Consider the following 21,792-nt stretch of genomic DNA (forward strand, 5'->3'; position numbering starts at 1 on the left):
GATACAGCTGTGCCAATGGGGCATGTGTGACATCCTGCAGTGTGTGGCGGGGGGACTGCGTGGTGGTTTGCTTAAAATAAGGGAATGCTTGTTCCCTTACACTGGGGTTGCATTGTGGCTGTATCAGTACTGGAAAGTTGGATAGGATTGGGCCCTAAATCATGTTATGAATACCTTGGAGGGATCCAAACATAAGAAATTACTGTAAAGTTGCTCTGGCAGTGTGTCATGAAAATATTCAAGAAGGCAGCAGAAGCTGGTTGAATAATATGACAATGAACTGAACTTGTCTAATTGTGAAAGGAGAGAACTGTGAACATGTGATACCACTGGCAAAGGCTTACAGATATTAACACAAATGTAACTTGCCAAGGCATGGTTGAAAAATACACAAACCACACCATGCCTTGCAAAAGTTAATGGTATCTTGGTCTGCTAAGTATCTGAAAGGAAGACTGTTTGGGAGGTACATATACCATTCCATAAATAGTAACTGCTGGAAGTTTTAAAAAAATGCTGACACTAAAATGAATTAGCCCTCTCAAAATTTTGAAAGTTCATGCCACAGTACACAGGTTTTTTTTTGAGGTGCCACTAAATTCCACTAACTTTCATAGATGGCAGAATTCTTCAAGGTTACATAGAGCATTTCTGAGAGCACTATGCAAAAACGAAGCAGTGGTGTAGCTAAGGGAGTGCAGGGGGTAGGAGCTGCACTGGGCATCAAGCTTTAGGGGGAATAACAAGCTGAGATCGACACCAGTGACCAAAATTGTGAAAATCTTGGTATGTATGAATAATACCATCATGTTATATATTATTGCCATTACAGCAGGGTTTTTCAAACTGGGGCGTAACGATGCCCCAGCCTGATGGCCCTGGCCTCTGCCCCCTTAAGGGGGGCCACATCTTTGTCTATGCCTCCCCATCATTTCTAGTTAAAAACAAGTAAACAAACAAAAACCTTAGGTGGCAAAGTTGAGGAAGACTGTTCTCTGGGGAGCCACTACCAGCTAGTCTGGACCAGGTAGACTAGTGGTCTGAGGCAGTTTCACATATAGTCTCCTAAGCTGTATTCTTTATTAGTTTTCCAGGACTTGATCTCCAAGATACCAAAGCCCTCCCTCCACCATTTTAAAAATTAGTATGTCCTGCAATGCAGCATGTCAGAAGAACCTGCAGTGGTGAGGTGGAAGCTGAGAAGGCTTTTGTCTTTATCTCCCACCTCATATGTCTTGTCACTCTTGGGCTGGAATCCTACGCATACTTACCTGGGTGTAGGTTCCATTGAACTCATTGAGGCTTACTTCTGAGTAAGCATGCATAGGCTTGGGCTGTTAGAGCCTGGAATAAATGGGGGAAATTTGCAATGGCTCTTGGGATTGGAACGTCACCCTGAAAGGCTTCAAACCGAAATGGACACCAGAATGTCTCTACTGTATTTTCAGTACTCAAATTGCTGAATGATGACACAGTGACTTAACTCAGAATTCCTTCTGGCAGATGTGTCCAGAGGGATTATGTCTTTACAGAGGAAAAAGAAGTAACAACAAGATGTCTTTAAATAATGCAGGTTAGAACATCCTGCCTGATTCATGCTGAGTGCTGAGACAAAGGGAATGGAAAAGGAAGAAGAGACCCTTCCAGTTTCCAGTCCACCATCATAGCTTCTCCTGGTGCTCTGCTCTGCAGCGTGGCAGGGAAATGAAGGAGGGAGAGAAGCTGAACAACCTTATTCTTCCTGTGGTCTTGCAGCTACTGCTGTCCAGCTCACCACTGCTTCAGGAACTGAGTATGTAAAGGATCTAGGAAAGTGTTGTTCAAAGGAAGAGAGGTCACTGTGGAGGGTGGTAAAGGTTGGGAGAAGGTTAAGAAATCAGGCATTTACCAAGTCTTGGATTGATGTGGTCAGTGATTGGATCCCCCCTCCCCATTTTGGGGGGAAATGATCAGATCATTCCAAATCCCTTTGAGTTGAGAGTGATTCAGCTCACCCATGTCAAAATCTGGCTAAACAACAGTCTTTACAATAAAAAAGACATGTCTTTTACCACACTTACATGAGATTGCTTGAGAGCACTGAAAACCCTACAACTCTATGATCTCTGTTTCACAGCACACAATCCTTGCCTATCTGAAAATATGTATGTTTTATTTTTACCAGGCAATACAATAAAGCTAACCAAATTGCATAATGAATTATAGAGCATCAACAGGAATAGAATTAAGCTTGTTGCAATGACCACTGGGTCTCAGATAAAATAATTATATGAATGGAAAATGCCTTCAGGGACATTTGGTCCTGACTCTTTTCCTTTGCAGAAGAAGCATAACACATAGCTTGAATGTATTGCAGCCAAGCATTTATTGAGTTATGTTATATATATGTTATATATCAGCAAGAGTTTATCCGTTACATAATCTATCTGGTCATTGTAGATATTGATGGAATCCAAACCAAATTTCAATATTTATAGAGTTAGCTAAATGTGACCTATTGCATTTTTACAATTCTGTTTTCTTCTGCAGCTATTATTTAGTCCTAGGATGAAAATACCCATGGCCCAAACAGAGAGGGATAACCAAACAACGGTCACAGAATTCCTTCTCCTCGGATTCAAGCTTCCTCCCCACCTGCAGACTCTCCTCTTTGTTGTGTTTTTAACAATCTACATGGTGACCATGACTGGAAACATCCTTATCGTTGTGGTCATTCTGGCTGACCATCACCTTCACAAGCCCATGTACTTCTTCCTGGGGAACTTGTCTGTTCTGGAGATCTGCTACATCTCCACAATCCTTCCTAGGATTTTGGCCAGTTTGATTAGTGACTACCATGGGATTCCTTTTATTGGGTGTTTCATTCAGTTCTATTTCTTTGGATCCTTTGCCTGTGCTGAGTGTTATCTTTTATCTGCGATGTCCTATGATAGGTATGTAGCCATATGTAAACCACTGCATTATGTAACTCTTATGAACAACAGGCTGTGTGCTCGCCTGTCTCTTGCATCATGGCTAACAGGCATTGTGGCGAGTGCCTTTACAACACTGTTTGTATCACAGTTGAGTTTCTGTGGCCCTAATGAGATTGACCATTTCTTCTGTGACTACACACCATTGTTAAGGCTTTCCTGTAGTGAAACCCAGCAAACAGAAATGCTGATGTCTGTCTTGGGCTCCACATGTACAATGCCACCATTGTTGCTCACCCTGACGTCCTATGCATTCATCGTCAACACTATTTTGAAGATCCCTACAACCAATGGCAGGAGAAAAGCATTTTCTACCTGTTCTTCTCATCTGATAGTGGTCACCATTTTTTATGGAAGTCTTACAATTGTGTACATATTACCCAAGAGCAACATGCTGAAGGATCTGAACAAAGTCTTCTCTGTTTTCTACACAATTCTGACTCCTGTGATCAATCCCTTTATATACAGCCTGAGAAACAGAGAGTTCAAAGAGGCCCTTAGAAAAGTCATCAACACTACCAGAAATCTTCTGATTTCCTTTGCTACACAAAAGGAATGTGAGGGGAAAATGTAGTGAATTAGTTCAGCTCAGATCCTTAGAAAATCCCTAATGCTAGCGATGTACTGAAATCAGGTTTTCTTGTAGAAACTGGTTTTAAATTCCCTTGAAAATTCTCAGATATTTTTCCTTGGCAGGTTATCTAAAATCTTTGAATTCCATATTGTGTGAAATGTTGTTTTCAACTGTGCTAAAAGCCCTGAAGCCTGGCACAATATTATTTCCTTTTTTCATTCCTCTATGTACTTTCTTCACCTGACCCCTTGATACCCTACTGCATTTCAAGTATTTAAAACAATGCATGGAATCCCTTTCTTAATTACATGAGAGGTTTTGTGGGGATGAAGCAACTGTATTACTAGAGAAGATCTCAGAGAACCTATAATTACCCCACCCTTCTCAGATTTTTTTTTTTTTCCTTCCAGCATAACTTCTTCTGGGCATGAAACCAATAAAGTATTAATTTGAGTCAGCTCTTATTTCCATGTATCATAATACGGTTAGCTCTGCTAACTGGGTAAAAAGGCCCTCATCTCACTGTTGTTGACTGAGGAAAACTAGGACTGTCAAGATGTTAATAGCCAAGGTGTCATGTCTAGTTTAGCTCAGAGACAAAAAAATGAATGTGTACTGGGTTGGGAAGTTGAAGAATGTCTTGAAGGAGAGTGTCTGCCCCTATAGTTGAGACATGTTTGTGTCCGGTGAGTAAATTAGCTGGGATTATAACCTAAGGGCCCAATCCTATCCAATTTTCTAGTGCCGGTGCAGCCGTGCCAATGGGGCATGCACTGTTTCCTGTGGTGGGGAGGCAGTCATGGAGGCCTCGTCAAGGTAAGGGAATGTTTGCTCCATTATCTTGGGGCTGCATTGCTGTTGCACCAGTGTTGGAAAGTTGGATAGAATTGGGCCCTAAGTCTTACAGAGCACAATGGGGTTATTTCTGAATAAAATAAATCATACCATTTTCAAACATCTTATTCCATACCTTTAGGAACAAAGATGCTCATTTGATCAAATGTTTTTTTCACACTTGTTTTTCTTCTGAAGTGAGGATTCTGAGTGGTTGATTAATTTTAGAATTCCTTGTGGCAGAAGTGTCCAGATGGATGACATATTCACAAAGAAAAAAAAAAAGCAAGCAAGGCATATACATATGCATTTTGGGGGGGGGGGTATGGATTTATAAAGCAATATGCATTCAAAGAGTTTAAACTGGAACATTATGCATACATGCACTCCAGTTGCCCTTCTTCACCAGGGACAGCTCCTATCACCTGGCGGTGTCCCTGGTAAATCATCATCAGTCCCTCTCATCTTTATTTTTTTTATTTTTTTTTATTTTTATGCCTTCTTAACAATGTCTTAGTGTGAACGGCTAGTCTTGCCATTCTCCAGGGTTCAACTCCATCCCTGGTGCCTCTAATGGTTAAATCTCAGAGTGGTCTTGTCTCTTGTGCATCTGCAAGTCAATGAATGTGGTGCCCATGTGGTGCAGCTGCTGAGGTATCTTTTGATAAATGGGCTGCTCATAACTCTTGAATAAGAACAATGCTATCTCCCTCCCTGCGTATATTATATATGTGGATGAAAAGCAATTATGTTGTAAATGAATAGAGGCTACAGGAGGCAGAGTACAGCCTTCTCGGGCAGAGATCTTGGTACAAGAACTGGGTTGATACAAGCATTGCCCCTCGTTTTGATTGCAGTCTTGTAGGGTGCTTGTGTGGTTGTCAGAGGCACACCTATAGTGGATGAGATCAAGATGGACTGTAGGCTCCAGATATGCTGAGAAAAGAAATCAAAGCAATGATGTGAAGGTAAAAAGCTCTGTGTGTGTGTGTGTGTGTGTGTGTGTGTGTGCGCGCGAGCGAGCGAGCGAGAGGTGTAACAAAATTCGGAAATTGAGATGGTTTTACTTCCCTCATCACTCATTGCAAATATTCTCTCAAATTTAAACACAGTCATGCGCCAGCTGAGATCTCATTAGCGTTGATGAAGAGAATCCCTTTTGATACTGTTCACATAATGCTAATAATACCGTTAACATGCTCACTGCCTCACTATCCCTACGGGAGGGCTTATTGTGTGCTGGTGTATATTATCAGCTTTGTATGCTCAAAGTAGCCAGGTTCAACCTTCATCATCTCCAGGTAAAAGAGGCTCAGGTGGCACATGTAGGACAGACTTGTTCCTGGTCAGCCACTACCAGCTAGTTTGGGTTTGATCTGAAACAACTTTATAATAATGTTCATACGCTGTATTCTATATCACCTGTCACAGCTTTGATCTGCACAAGGTCAATATTTCCCCTTTTTCTTACATTTTGTTTTTTGCATTGAACTTAGACTTGCATAAGTGATCCTGACATCTATGCCTTTTTGCTTCTTCCCATCCTAGTTCCTTTCCTCAACTTATGTCCAGGTCTCTCCTTATAGTGTTTTAGTCCAGAGTCATGTAAAATGTGCATAGTTGGTGGTTCTGCAACTTTGCGCTTTTAAGGCATCTCCACCAATATCTTTGCCCATAACATATCCAAAATGTAGCCAGATATGGTGTTCCATTTAGTTTCAATGAATAAAATATAGTCTTAGTTAAAACGCCTACCCTAGTGTCAATGATGAAATTCGGGATGGAAAAACAAAAAAAAACAGAACAAAAAAAACCTGTGCAATTTTTTCAGTTGAGCTTTGAAACATATATTGCACAACCTTGATATGTATTAATTGGCCTTCCAGCATTAATTAACCACAAGAGACAATTAGCCTGCAGTTCATTAAAAAAAATCTCAATTACTAAACCTTGGAAGTTCTTCGTAGATTAATGAACAGTTCATCTGTGATCAGAGAGCCTTGGATGGCTCAAATGACATCTGTGTTTGTTTGTGCACTGCCCAATGAATGCTTGAGACAACAGACATGGGAGAATGGGCCACTATTAGCAAAAGTTGCAGAAAAGTAGAGAGAGACATTGAGACCTGCAGCTCTTATGGCAGTGAAGCACCTGTAGTGAGGCAGCTGGATCATCGACAGGCACAGAAATAACATCTGGCTCCCAAGCTGGGCATGTACCTGATTTAAAGTCTTGCCACTATTCAGGCAGTGTAGCTTATCCCTGTCAACCCTGTGGGGGGCCAAGGCAGCTGGACCATGCAGGGCTATCTTGCGCCGCTGAGCCTTTGAGGCAGCTCCCGTAGTCCCGGCCAGGGGCCATCCATCCAGGCCCTTGTGCCGCTAGGCTCCTGAGGACCAGAAGTGGGTTCAGCCCTGCCCCCAAGGTACACACCAATGACCATGCTCATGCCTTCTAACCCACACTGCCTGCAAACAAAGTGACCAAGGGTTAGTCGAACTAGAGAAAAGAGACACCCCCCCCCAACATCCAACAGTCTGGGGTGGGTGAAAAAAATGCTCACCAAAGGCCAATCTTGGTGGACAGAAAAATTTCTACCCAGCCCCAGTAGGCAACCAGTAAAACTCAGGCTGCTCTAAGGGCAGGTGGGTGTCAGTATGCTTGCACAAGAATGTGCAATGAGGAAGTAAGCCTGGTGTGCGAGCTCACCAGAATCCTCACGCCCTGCCCAGCTTGAGCTTCCCACCAATCCCCTGCAGTGGGGGGGAGGGGAGGGAATTTCATGTACCTAGATCGGGCCAATCAAACCCCGATCACGTGGCTTGCCAGCTCATGATCAGCATTCTAATAAAGCAAGGAGATAGTGACTCTGCACAGAAATAAGACAGGACCATGGCAGGTCTAGCAGAACTGTCCTATGTTGATCACCTTCTGTTTAAGACATGGAGCTTTCTGTATGAAAATAGGACTGAAAAGTTGAGTTTCGGGTATTTGTTTCAGGATTAAAATGCTCAAAAAAACCTATGCAGCCTTATTTAAATAGTGTCAATAATATTTTTTTTAATGTTGTAAAATTACCTTATCTCATTTGTGTGTGGGGTATGTGCTTAATTTTACTTATTTATTTTTAATTTAGAAATCTTATTCTGGAACTCTTTTCCATATTAAGGTCTTCTTGGGCTCAAGTTCTTAACCATTCTAACTAATCTTGCACCTGGGGTTGGAAATTATTCCCAATTTCTGTGGGAGAAAAACGTTTGGGGTAGTAAAAACACACCAGACATATAAACTCTCCCCCCCCCCCCCATGAAGGTGGCAGAGGTAGTCAATGTCCTGGTTACCCCAGACAATGAAGTCCCATTGACATCTAGAAGAAAAAATAAGGGAAAAATGTCAGATGTGATATGAGATCTAAATCTCACTGAAGTGGAAAAATATACCAATTTATTAATGGTCAGATATAGTGTCAGGAAGTTTCCATTCCTCAATGCTCATTTCAGTAGTTCTTTTGTATGAATAGAGCACAGAGTATAAATCACACTGTGCACTTATTTGGCAAAATCATGCCAAGGCAAAGAAAGCTGTATTTGTAGCGTGGATGTTCTAGAATTGCCTTTTGGACTTGATCTGTGGCACAGTAGCCAAAGGGGGGAAAAATTATCATTGGTTTACATGAATGTATTTACATGGGCAAAGATAACTAGGGATGTTCAGTTCTATCAGTATTATTTGTCTATATCTACATGTCCTAAGGTTCTGAGTCTGAGTTCAGCTCACCCCTTTCTGGCATTTTGCTAAACTGAAATTCTTGGTGCTAAGTGAACATGCATTTCACCACCACCACCGGGGGTGGGCGGGGAGTGGGAGGAAGGGCCAGGATCTGGCAGTTATGCTAGATCCTGACCCCATTCCCGAGTGGTGCAGAGCTCCAGTCTACTCAGATTTGCGCCATCCCTTGAGGTGGCTCAGATCTGAGTAGACCCATTGGTGCCAGTGCAGTGCAACCCGGGGTAAGGGTTGAGTTTTTCCCTTGCCTTGGGTTGCTCCAACTCTGGCCCCAACTCTGCGCTGGATGCAACGCAGGCCCACTGGCCCACCTTCTCCAGTGCAAGTTAGGACTGTGCTGTAATTTTGATAATTCAAGAACTACAATAACAGCTTTGATCAGGTTTCAGAAATTCATCGCAGAACATTCGTATAGTATTTTCAAACCCATTGTGGACATGGATTTGAAATCCAAATCAAACTCCAGATTTTTATGGTGTTAGCTAGATGTGATCCATTGCATTTTTACAATTCTGTTTTCTTCTGCAGTAACTATTTAGTCCTAGGATGAAAGCACCCATGGCCAAAACAGAGAGAGAAAACCAAACAACGGTCACAGAATTCCTTCTCCTCGGATTCAAGCTTCTTCCCCACCTGCAGACTCTCCTCTTTGTTGTGTTTTTAGCAATCTACATGGTGACCATGACTGGAAACATTCTTATAGCTGTGGTCATTCTGGCTGACCATCACCTTCACAAGCCCATGTACTTCTTCCTGGGGAACTTGTCTGTTCTGGAGATCTGCTACATCTCCACAATCCTTCCTAGGATTTTGGCCAGTTTTATTAGTGACTACCATGGAATTTCTTTTAGCGGGTGTTTCATTCAGTTCTATTTCTTTGCTTTTTTGGCTGGAGCAGAGAGTTATCTTTTATCTGTGATGTCCTATGACAGATATTTAGCCATATGTAAACCACTACATTATGTAACCCTTATGAAGAACAGGCTCTGTGCTCAACTGTCTCTTGCATCATGGCTAACAGGCATTGTGGCAAGTGCCTTTACAACATTATTTGCATCACAGTTGAGTTTTTGTGGCCCTAATGAGATTGACCATTTCTTCTGTGACTACACACCATTGTTAAAGCTCTCCTGCAGTGACACTCAGCAGACTGAAATGGTGATGACCATGCTGGGCTCTGCATGCACAATGCCACCATTGGTGCTCACCCTGGCCTCCTACGCTTTCATCATCATCACCATTTTGAAGATCCCTACAACCAGTGGCAGAAGCAAAGCATTTTCTACCTGTTCTTCCCATCTTATAGTGGTCACCATTTTCTATGGAACTCTCATAATTGTGTACATATTACCCAAGAACAACACGCTTAAGGATCTGAACAAAATCTTCTCTGTTTTCTACACAATTCTGACTCCTGTGATCAATCCCTTCATATACAGCCTCAGGAACAGGGAGTTCAAGGAAGCCCTTAGAAAAGTCATCAACAGATTTGTGTCTTTGGGAAGCACCATGGAAATCCTACCTCAATAGAAATAGCAAAGATTGCAATCCTAACCAACTTTCCAGCACCAAGGTAAGGGCAATGCAGCTCAGAGGTTAGGGAACAAATATTCCCTTGCCTGGAGGAGGCTTCTATGACTTGCAGGATACAGCTCATGCCCCATTGGCACAGTTATGTCAGTGTGGGAAAGTTGGTTAGGATTTGTGCCCAAATGCCTTATTTATGGTATACCCCAAGGCTGCAATTCTATGCACACTTTCCTGAGAGTGTGCCCCATTGAAGACAATTGGAGTTACTTCTGAGTCTACAAGCATAGAACTGTTTTCTAAGTCACAGTTCTCTCTAGAGAAAATGCACTGTGAGTACTGTAAATGATTTACCGGCTGTTGCCTGAGCAAGTTCATGGTATAATTATCTCACTTTCTATTGCACCTTCACCTGTACTATGAGTTTTAGGCCAGAGAGCTGAATTTTTATGAGATTCCTGTGAGGAAAAAAAAAAAAATGCTTTGTATAGTAAACATTATTAAAATAAATGCAAATGTGAGTAACTCATGTTGAGAATTGTTTGAGTAAATAATGTGGATTTCCCAGTCTTTCATAGTTGCTTGATATGTTCAGCATGTTCTGCACAATCCTATTGGATTAATCCTCTGGCAGGACTAGCATTCCACCAGTGGATATTGCCTTGTCCCTCTAGCAGAGCGCAAAGCTGCGCACTTCTGGAGCTCTGGCAGAGAGGTGGGAGGAGCCCACATGCAGTGGTGGCACGCTGAAGGCCCACCAACCCAGGTAAGCTGGTGGGGGAGGCAGAACGGGCAGAAGGAGATTGGTAGATTGGAGGTGAGGAGGGCAGATCAGGTCCGGAAAGGGATTGGGTTTGGCAGCAGTGGTACCCACCAAATTCAAACCCCCTTCCTGGACCCAATCCACTTATTCAGGTTGATGCTGACTTGCGCCAGTGATTTTGCTGGCACAGACCTGAGTAGATGGATCTGGACCTCGGAGGGTTACCCTGGGTAAGGGAACAAATGTTTCCTTACCCAGAGGAGTCTCCAGGACTGCCCCCCCCCCCCAGGATAAAGTGTGTGCTTTGGTGGAACAGCTGCATCAGAGAGGGAAAGAGATAGAACTGGTCCATTAGATGCTAAAAATACACACCTCTCTACCAATGGCTCTATCTACTTTCCTAAATATTTGATAGCCGTACTGTTTTGAATGATGTTCTTCTGCATGCCAGTTCTCTGGGATGACTAGCATGGAAGCTCCTTTGCCATGGAGACGAGAACACTCACTGCTAGAGATCTTCTGGCTTCTTTTGTACACATGAAGAACTTGAGTGAGAACATTAGTGCAACTCAGTTTCTGACATCAGGCCAGAGCAGCAACCACCTTCTCAATTTTGTTTTCCTTATAGAAACTTCTTCAGCTTCCTTTGAAAATTCTTGGACATTTTGCCTTGGAAGGAAGCACTGGCGTAGCTAGGGGGGCAGCACACTATGTTTTGCAGGGAGCCTCCCTGCAGCATGCCAGTGGCTCTTTCCCCTCCCCTTGGGAGCCATTTGCCTCCGTTCCCTCCACCCACATGGCTCCCCAGGGGGGGAGGAGGAGCTGCTTGCAGGAGGAGGAGGCTCCCTGCAAAACCTAGTGTGCTGCCCCCATCTAGCTATGCCAGTGATAGGAAGCCCAAAACAGATTTTAAAATTTTTTCTGCCAAAGGAATTATTTTGAAAATAATTTGGTTGGCCAACTGAAGATGGTGGTGACAATAATAGTTGCAATGCAGTAAGATCTAAATTTCCTGGAGATAGCTTGGACTTACGAGAGTTGTAATCCTATGTAGATATACTCAGGAGAAATTTAGTGGGTCTTACTTCCAGGGAAGCATGTATAAGATTGCAGACCTGAATTCAATGGGGCTTACTTCTGAGTAGGTACGCATAGGCTTGCACTGAGAATCACTGTTGTGACCCTCTTAGCTGGTGTTCAAAATGTCCTGTCTACTAAATTCTACATTCAAATAACTGCCAGTGTAGAAATGCTTACTCACAACACTGCCTGCACTATTCTCTTGATATAATCACCTCCTTCCAATGCTGTCATAAGCCCCACTGCAGAAAAAGGTCAGGTCGCTCCCCACCCCCACCCCCAGCTAAAAGCCTCAGTAATGGCACTGATTGATATGGGACAGTCATCTAAAGCAGGGGTCTCTAAACTTTTTGGCTGAAGGGCTGCATCAAATATCTGGCACAGTGTCAAGGGCTGGGAAAATATATATATAAAATTTAAATAAATACATTAGAGATGGAACTTAGATGAATGAATAAATGAATGGGTTCAATTGTCCAGGACTTCTCCAAGCATGAACACAACCCAAGAAATAAAGCACACACTTAAATGGACCCCCATTCCCTCAACCAACAAGCACAACTCTGGTTGTGTTTGGTCAACGGGGCCAGAGGTGCTCAGGGGATCAGAGACTGGCCACAGGCCAGATAGAGGCTCACTGCGGGCTGCATCTGGCCCCTGGGCTGGGGTTTGGAGACCCCTGATCTAAAGGAAAATTTAAATTAAAAATTTTAAATCCTGCCACGCCAACGTTCCCTGCAAATTCAGAGATCTCTGATCAAATGTGGACCCTCTGCTCCAGTGACTTTTTCCCAATAAAAATGTAAACATTGGGCAATCCAGTTGAAGATCTTGTAACATGTAAGGTAAGCAGTGTACCATTTTCAGAATAGCTCTTTCAGATGTGTGTTCTGTGCTAGAAGGGCAGAAGCACATCAGACAGGCAATATTTATTTAGAATGTATTTATTTAAGAGGTTTCTATCCCCCCCACCTTCCACCCCCATAGCGGCCACCAGGCTTACAACAACCGTCAAATCTGTGGGATTCCTTGTCTTTGGCTGCATTGCCTAAAAGAGAAACGCCCAAAATTGTGCAGCAATTCATATTGGTCTGTGGTCTCCACCCTGTTGAATATTTCCTAGTTACTGTTTCCCTGGTATTTGCCTACTCCTTTCCTCCTATACCCTTACAGAAAATGAGGGGTAGGAGGCTGGAGGTACTACACATCCATTTGAACCCTGATATTATACTCTCTTCCTCTGCTTCAGGTCACAACAGAACCCAGACCACTCAGTTTCTTCTCCCACTACTAGCAATTGCAAGGGCAGTGGAAGGGACATGGTTGCACATTGGACTTCTACAGTGCACCAGTTGGAAGAGTAGCATTTGTGAGGAGTTCCACAGCTGGCTGCCACACAGTCGGGTGAAAGAGGTGGATTTTTCAGGCTTGTCCAGGTCTTTGTCTTTCATTCTTAGTACAGTAAATCTTCACCTAAAGTCCTAGTTGATAGGTTCTTGAAAACTGCATCATTAGGGCAGCAGGACACAGGTTGTGTCCTGTTGTCTTGTGTGCTCCCTGAGGCATCTGGTGGGCCACTGTGAGATACAGGAAGCTGGACTAGATGAGCCTTTGGCCTGATCCACTGGGGCTCTTCATACAAGTTCTAACAACAACAAAAATCACTGTAGGCTGATTGATATATGTAAACAAGAGTTAATGTTCTTATAGCATATTTCTGCTCCATTGACCAATAGCCTGTGCTTTGCCCTGCTGCAGCCTTCCCAGCCCCTCCCAGCATGCACCTGGACCTGGACTTGCCAGGCAGGCTGCTCCTTAAGGTGGGTAAGTCTGGCCCTGGACAACACTGTTTTAATTTTTTTTTTTAAGTTAGCTGATTAGTTCCGTCATTTTTTTCAAAGTATCTTGGTGAACAAAATGTATTCATCTGCTGCATGAAATTCATAATTGTTCATCAATGGGAGACTGTGTACTGTAAGAATGGTCATGGTACATTTTGTGACCTATATCAACTTGAACTCCAGGTCTTCTCACATCTAGAATGACAAAGTCATCATATTCTTGTGCAAACATTTGGACAGTTCAGAACTCTGACTATTTGCAAAGAGTGGCTGCTGAATTAGCATTTAGTCTGTTGGACGTTAAACAGAACAAGAGGCCTATGAGCCTTGGCACATGCCATTTGTTTCTTAATCTGTGGTACTATAGGGGCCATCCTGTAAGCCAAATCTGGGCCAAGCAAGGTGGTTTATGCATTGAACCTTTTTTATTGATATACTGGCTTGGCAGGATGATCCGAAAGGACACACAAACACAGAGCTCTCAGAGTGAACAAGGATTTTATTACAGAAACAGAGAAGGAGAACAAAAGGGAAGTACCAAGAAAAGGGGGCTAACAGCCTGGTGATATCCAGGACTGAGAGCCAGAGACTGACAGCCCAATACTAACCTATCCTAGAGCAGGCAGGCCAGCAGGCCTGCCCCACATCCAAGGCAGGTTGGAGGCTGAAAGTGGCTCAGCCTGGAGCAAGAGGAATCAATTCCCCTTACCCCAGGTAAAGCGGCAGCAGGCCCAATGCGGCTACTTAGATCTGCGCCACCTAAAGATTTTGAACAAGTCAAAATCCTGTAGGACTGGCTAGTTGATATTGCAGTTCTTGGAGATGCCAGAGTTGATAAAGAGAACTAGAAAGAAGACAAAATACCAAGACCTGGTTATTGAAATCACTACGGACAAAGCATACCAAAGTGGTCCCCATTGTTGTTGGGGCACTTGGAACAATCTTGAAAAGTTCTGCAAACTACTTAAACAACTGCAGCTTACTGAAATAACACCATCAGATCGGCAAAAAAGAGTGCTTTTAGGAACATTGTACGTATTGCACCGATACCTAGTTGATACTTGGGTCTCAGGCTGAGACTTGTATCGATTGCTCAATACCAGTTTACAACTGTGTTTCATGAAGTTTGGAATGATGATGATGATGATGATGATGGCAATATATATAATATAATAATAATAATAATAATAATAATAATAATAAATAATTTTATTGTTAAAATAATAAAACATGCTGGTGTGTGGGTGTGATGTTAGCTAGATTCTGAATTGGAGACTATAACCAGCCTAGCATAGGCTGTGATGAAATAGTATAAATTAATAATATACTGGTGTGTGGGTCTCTCTCTGTGTGTGGGGAGAACATAATGCTCATATATGGTGATGTCTGGAAGTTGGGCCAGGTGTTCCAACTGTCATTTAGAAAAGGATGGGAAATTTTACCTCAAAGGGAGGAGATTTAACACTTTTAAAGCCAGTCCCCCCACCCACATGGCGGAGTGTCACAAACTTGGAAGGACTAATCCCAGGGTCAGAGTTCACTTCCCCTCCCCAGAGGTTACATCTAAAGAAAGTTACAATTCCCTAATTCTATCAAGTGTAATGGGGCTTGAGTCAGTCACAATGAACTTAATCTGGTCAATTTTAATGGTGCTTAGTTAGGATTCACTGTCTTAGGATTCAACTGTCTACCTCAGGAGTGTCAAACCTGTTTCAAACAGCGAGAGATACCAATTAAGAAACAAAAGGATTCTCAGTAAGTGAAAGAAAATTTTCCTTCAAGTAACTGCTCCAGCACTGAGAAGGGAATGGGATAAGGCCTGTGGGTGCATACCTAACAACCTTTGTTCCCACTGTTTAGGCAGGCAGGCAGACAATGAGAAGATTTAACTTTTATTGAACATGTAGAGGGCTGTGATGCATCATTTGACAAGTGCATCCAACTTAAAGATCCACAATTGTCAGGCCTGATCCAGCATCAGTAAGGGCCAAAGTAGCCATGGCAGAAGCATGATATTTGTGTTTGAATGTTGGTCACAGCAAATGCAAAAGTAGCATTTCATGCAAGAGAGAGAGAGAAGAAGAGGAGGGCAAGAGGGGATCAAAGGGAGAGAGAGCAGAGACACAAAATTTCCTTCCCCTTCCATGCTACCAAAGAAGGAGAAGTAACCACTGATACTGGCATAGAGGTTGGGTAAGATGGGATTGGATGCAGTTACAGGATGAAGGGAAAGCATTCTTGATGATATAATGGGCTCAGAATTCATGGAGCTACTTCCCAGTCTTCTTGGAAATGAGCTTGGTATGCCAAACCCAAATCTGGGTTTGATTTAGAGGAGTGCACAGCACTAAGAGGATGACAGTTAGGACCAGGGCTTTCTTTCTAATGGAACGCGGGGGGACGGAGTTCTGGCACCTTTTTGCAGGGGCCCCTCCCCTTCGGAGGGATTCCTGGGGGGGAGCAAAACAGAGGCATTAGCTGGGTGGGTGCTGGGAGGTGCAGGGTGGGTGGGCGCCTGGCCCCTGCCTGACCGCACAACGACCCCCTCCTGCCCCCATCCCCAAGCTCTCGCCTGAGCCCAGCCCGCCTCCCCTCCCCCGCGCTCTGCTTCCCTGCGCAGCTTCCAAGCCGGTGGAGGGCGCAGGGGACATGCACCGACGCCGAGGAGGAGGACGCACAGCCAGCCTGCCAGGGAGACAGGCTGCGGCACCCACGGAATGCCCAGGTACTGGCTTGGCAGAGGAGGAGGGGAAGGAAGCTGGCTGGTGCAGCCCCCATGCCAATCTACAGCATGAGCCTAGGCGTGTCTACTCAGAAGTAAGTCTCATTGTGCTCAATGGGGTTTGCTCCTGGGAAAGGGTGCATAGCCTTGCAGCCTGAGAGCCCAAGCCTATGCATGGCTACTCAGAAGTAAGTTCCATTGTGTTCCATGGGGCTTACTTCTGGGAAAGTGTCATAGCCTTGCAGCCTGAGTAGACAGGCAGAGGAAGGGCTCTGAGGCTGCAGTCCTCTCCACACTTTCCTGGGAGGAAGCCCCAATGACTCTAATGGGACTGACTTCTGAGTAGATAGGCACAGGATTGGGTCCTGAGGCTGCCATCCTATCCACAGTAAGCCCCATTCACTAAAGTGGACTTCTGAGTAGACATGCATAAGATTGGGCTCTTAGGCTGCAATCCTAGGCACTTTCCTAGGAGTAAGCTCCATTGACTACAACGAGACTTATTTCAGAGTAGACATACCTAGGATTGGGCTCGTAATCCTGGCAGAGATATATATCTGCACCCGTTTTCACATGCTAAGGGCAGGTGAAAAGGGATTCTACGTGTGTACAACGTGCTGTCCAGCCTTGCCAGAGATCCTCCTCATCCTTCCCCCACAAGCATGCCCTCTGCCAGCCAGCGTTTGCAGCTCTCTCCAGCAATGCACAGCAGCTGCTCAGGGCAGCATATGGTTGGCAACCTTCAGTCTCGAAAGACTATGGTATTAGCCTACAGCACCCGGTATTCCCAGGTAGTCTCCCATCCAAGTACTAACCAGGCCTGATCCTGCTTAGCTTCCGAGATCAGACGAGATTGGGCATGTGTTGGGTAACAGTTGAGAACATACAATTGCATGCCAAGCACCTTCCCAAAGACACAGAGTATTCTGATACCTGAATTAAACCATATTTAATCCCTTGTTTGCAAGCGTAGCTGTTTCTATGTGTACCTAAGGACCCCTCTCGTGTAAGAATTCCTTTTTTGTTCTTACTCCCACAGTTGCTTAGAGTAATTTTACTATATGGAACTCATGTAAGCCATTTTTCGGAATCCATTCACTGTTTCCTCTCCTCAAAGTAGTGCCACACTACATACTACACGCTACAAGTGCACCTGTACAGTATTTTCCCCCATGTGTAGAAAAAGTAGCTAGGGGGAAGGGGATGTGGAGATTGACAGCCCAATTCTATGCATGTCTACTCAGAAGTAAGTTCAACTTTAGGGGGGAAGCACATAAAAAATATTTTATTTATCCAATAAAAATGGTTTAAAAATAAATAAATAAATAAAAGATTAACAAGTTGTGAGTACCTGCACCCCCCCTTTTTTTTTTTTTTTTTTTTTTTTAACAAAAAAAGCACTGGTTAGGACCATGCATAAGTTTACATGCAGAAATCACAGTATAAGCAAGATATGAACCAGCAGTATTCTGGATCTTGGTTCAGTTACTTGCAGTCTAATACAGAATGTTGCACAAATCATATGCACAACAACCACCAATTACTGTTTCTTTTCCTTCAGACCACCTTTATCCAAAACACAAAAAGTCATCTTCTGGCTAAATACAACATCTGTGAAGAACTCTTTTCAGGGCTCTCTTGACCTCTCGATTTCTCAGGCTGTAGATGAGGGGGTTCACCAAGGGTGTCAGAATGGTGTAGCCAACAGAGAAGAACTTGTTGATATCTATCAGTTCATTGGTTTCTGGTAACATGTAGACAATCATGAGGGTCCCATAGAAAATAGTCACAACAGTGAGATGAGAGGAGCAAGTGGAGAAGGTCTTTTGCCTCTTGGCCACCGAAGAAATTCTGAAGACTTTAGAAATGATACAAACGTAGGAAGCCAGCGTTAGGACAAAAGGAGGAAGGGTAAATGCACAACTCAAAATAACTAACAATGTAGAAACGAGCTGGGTGTCACTGCAGGACAGTTTTATAAATATAGAAGAGTCACAGAAAAAATGGTTGATTACATTTGAGCCACAGAAAGTGAGCTGTGACATCAACGACGGGATGATGGTACAGGCCATAAACCCACTGATCCAAGATCCACATGCCAGATATTTGCAGAGCCTGTGACTCATCAGAGCTGCATAATGGAGGGGCCTGCATATTGCTAAATAGCGGTCATAAGACATCACAGACAGAAGGTAACATTCAGTGCCAGCCAAGCCACCAAAGAAAAAACATTGCATGATGCAGAGCCTAATGAAAACGCCCTTATTCCCAGATAGGAAAATGACCAGCATCTGGGGTAGAATGGTGGAGCTGTAGCAGAGTTCCAGGACAGACAAATTTCCTAAGAAGAAGTACATGGGTGTGTGAAGGTGCTGGTCAGCTATGATGAGCAGTACTATGAGAAAGTTCCCAGCCATGGTTGCAATGTAAATTAAGAGGAAGAGCAGGAAGAGAGGAATCTGCAGATCCTGCACATCTCCAAATCCAAGAAGGATGAATTCTGAAATTGCAGATTCATTGTCCGTTTCCATTTTTGCCATCACATGATCATCTAGAGCAGCCATCTAGAGCAGCCACTAGTGTGCCACAAGTGGTCTTCAGGTGTGCCACAGGAGTTTGGGGGAAGATCATTTATTAGTAGGGCCAATGGGGATGTGAGCCCCCCACTGGCAGCATGGTGTGCCTTGTCAATTGTCAAAAACCTGATGATGTGCCTTAACAATTTTAGTGCCTTGTCAATGTGCCATGAGATGAAAAAGGTTGAAAATCACTGATCTAGAGAAAGAGTTACAAAGGCAGAAACAGAAGATCATTACATATTGGAAAAGATGAAGGTCAAAATGTTTGCATGTTGGGCAGTGCACTTGATTGTTTTGCAGTGCATTCCTGAGTATTTTCACTCAGAAGTAAATCTCATTGCATTCAATGTGGCTTACTTCCAGGAAAGTGTGTATTGGATTAGAGCCTCAATGACATTTGTCCTTTTCTGTTTTATTTAGTACACCCACCCAAATAAAGGAGAAAACAAACAAACAAAAAACCTCTTAAAACTACAGCCTAGTTCACTGTTTTGGAGAACCCCAAAATACCTGATGCTTGCCCCCACTTTTTCTTGGACACGATTCATTCTTACTCATATGATACATACCTGAGCTATCTTCAGATACACAGTATGTGCAAATGGAAACATGCTAATTGGTCCTTCCATGCATTGGTCTGACCTTCTGAAAAGAGCTTATACATGCATAACATACAGGCTCTTATCTGTGTTCTGTACACCAGAAAGGCTATTTCTGGACTCTTCCTTTGTATCATACTCTATTCAGAAGATTGGTATATAATGTTTGGGAGCAGAGGCAGCAGGTAGAAACCTTTTCTGGCCTTCACATGTAAATTCAAACTCATGGAATCTGCTCAGAATGAAAGAATTAAAGAAATGTCCCCCACATTTAATCATCATTTGTATTATAAACATTGTTGGGGTAGTTAAAAAATTTTGTAAAATATTTCCTTGTAAGCAAAATATTTGACACATCAACCAATCTACATGTTTTCACCATAAAAATGAAAAGAAACCTAAATTTTTCCTTCCTTCCTTCCTTCCTTCCTACCTACATAAGAGAGTTATTAATACCTGTAAACCTTGTCCCATCCAAATATCCCAACTCCCTTCTAATGCCCGCTTTTTGGCTAATTAACACCCTCCGTTTCCAAGAAACAACAGCTGTGGTGTGCAAAGGAACGAACACAGAACCCCTTATCTATAGCAATTAACAAGAATTTATTGCTACAAACACAGACACTCCCTGTAAGTCCTCTTGTCCAGAGGCTTTCCCTCCTCAAAACTCCACTTAACTCAGTGGGTGAAGGTTCGACACCTCCAGTCCAATCCAATCTCCAAAGCACAGTCCAGTCTTCTGAAGCAGAGTCCCTCCTCTCCAGCAGTGTTCTCTCCAGCAGAACGTCTCCTCCACCAGGGTCCTGGCAGTCCTCTCTTCTGTGTCCTCCAGCAGAGTCCTGGCAGTCCCCTTCTCCTGTAGGTCTGGGTCAGGTAGCCCTCTGGGTCAGGGTCCCACTCCTGGCCAGCCTCCTGCTCCTTCTGAAGCTGCCTTTTATCCTGCAGCCCCTTGTTAAGTCCAAATGCAGCTCAGCTATGAGCTACCTAAGTCCAAATTAAGCTCAGCTGAGCCATCTCTTCAGTCCAAGTCCATTCAAAGTCCCATCAAGGTGAAATGAAGCTCAGGTGTCCATCAGAGTCCCATTGGCCTTGATTGATTACAGCTGTGGAGCCAGCCCTGCCCTTCCCAGAGCTGTCAACCAGCTGTCAAAACATGGAATCGCTGTCAACACCACATCATCCACCTGATGATCTTCTGATCTTCCATTACAAACCTTGACATAAGAAGAAACTGATTTTTCAAACTGATTCTCAGAAATAAAGATATATTCTGGATATTTTCAACCAAAAAATTATGAGCCAGGTAAGATTGGTCATCATTTCTCCATACAGAGTGTTATAAGATTGCCCTTGTCAAGGAGCAATAATCTGTTTTTAATAAACAGAGTTCAATTACACTCCCCCCCCTCCCCCGCAAATATCCTCTCTTATCAACCCTCTGATGTTATATGCATGGTGGGTATCTTTAGCACCTTCAGTACTGTATTTGCAAATGGTAGTTGGCAACCTTCAGTCTCGAAAGACTATGGTATAAGCCTGCAGCACCCAGTATTCCCAGGGGGTCTCCCATCCAAGTACTAACCAGGCCTGACCCTGCTTAGCTTCCGAGATCAGACGAGATCGGGCATGTGCAGGGTAACAGTTGCTGCCGTTGCGAATATGAAGCCTTTTCATATAAGAAGATTTCTTCTCTGCTGTGGGTCATTTAAACATATGCTAAATAGGTCTCAACCTTACCTTTGCAGCTGAGTCACATCAGGGACATACACATTTCTCTTAATGGAGATGTGCTGCCCACTGTCTTTCCTTCTAACTTGCTTTGCAGAAGACATCTCCTTCAGCCAAAAATTCTTTTTCTGGCCCTTGTAACTGGAAGATCTTGGTTCCATTCTTATCCTCAGTTCACTTTCTCCTCACCATTCTCTTACTTATTATTTCTCTGATCCACATGCGGATTAATTATCCTTTCACCCCATGGGAAAGAGAAAGCTTAGTGGGTCATTCTGGAAATTGTCTTTCATTCAGTGCAGTGTTTGAAATTCTAGGGAGACAATATAGTTCAGGAAATAGACTTCTAGTGAGGCAATGTCACATGATGAAAGACATGGTTTTTCAATATGGGATACTTAACTCCAGTGTCAGAAAAAGTATTTTGGCTCACGTTCAATGCTATTTCCAAGAAGATCTTGGTAGGGGCATTTGAAGCTTCCTCCGTTTCTAGAATCAATTAATCCCCCTGTTGGCAACACATCCTGGGATGCAATTCTGTGCTCCGCCTTGCAGTCTATTAACATCCCAATCCTAAACTTCCTTATCACCCAGGGCTGTAGTGGTGCCAAAATGGTGACCACTGCATCCTATGGGGAAAGGAAACAATGCCAGGTCTCCTCAGAGTAACGGAACAAACATTCCCTTACCCCGTGTAGTGACCAGGCTGCCCCAATGGGTTTCCTTGGATCTGTGCCTGCTATTGAGCTGGAGCAGAATGGAGGAGACCCATGTTGGGTTTCCCGGC

General features: G+C 43.6%; 3 protein-coding genes and 1 pseudogene across 3 annotated transcripts; 2 read left to right on the forward strand and 2 right to left on the reverse strand.

Moving 5' to 3' along the window:
* Nucleotides 1–2,559: 2,559 nt before the first annotated feature.
* Nucleotides 2,560–3,546, forward strand: LOC136652393 (olfactory receptor 6B1-like). The gene has a single exon (XM_066629330.1). The coding sequence runs from the start codon at nt 2,560–2,562 to the stop codon at nt 3,544–3,546; it is 987 nt and encodes a 328-aa protein (XP_066485427.1).
* A 5,178-nt stretch (nt 3,547–8,724) lies between these two features.
* Nucleotides 8,725–9,696, forward strand: LOC136652394 (olfactory receptor 11L1-like). Its single transcript, XM_066629332.1, has one exon. The coding sequence runs from the start codon at nt 8,725–8,727 to the stop codon at nt 9,694–9,696; it is 972 nt and encodes a 323-aa protein (XP_066485429.1).
* Nucleotides 9,697–17,697: 8,001 nt separating this feature from the next.
* On the reverse strand, nt 17,698–18,639 carry LOC136650952 (olfactory receptor 5B21-like). Its single transcript, XM_066626926.1, has one exon. It carries the CDS (start codon nt 18,637–18,639, stop codon nt 17,698–17,700), a length of 942 nt encoding a protein of 313 aa, XP_066483023.1.
* A 2,171-nt stretch (nt 18,640–20,810) lies between these two features.
* LOC136654498 (5S ribosomal RNA) lies at nt 20,811–20,927 on the reverse strand (annotated as a pseudogene).
* Between the last annotated feature and the right edge of the window lie 865 nt (nt 20,928–21,792).

The sequence above is a fragment of the Tiliqua scincoides genome, chromosome 5 (genome assembly GCF_035046505.1).
Source record: "Tiliqua scincoides isolate rTilSci1 chromosome 5, rTilSci1.hap2, whole genome shotgun sequence".
Lineage (NCBI taxonomy): Eukaryota > Metazoa > Chordata > Lepidosauria > Squamata > Scincidae > Tiliqua > Tiliqua scincoides.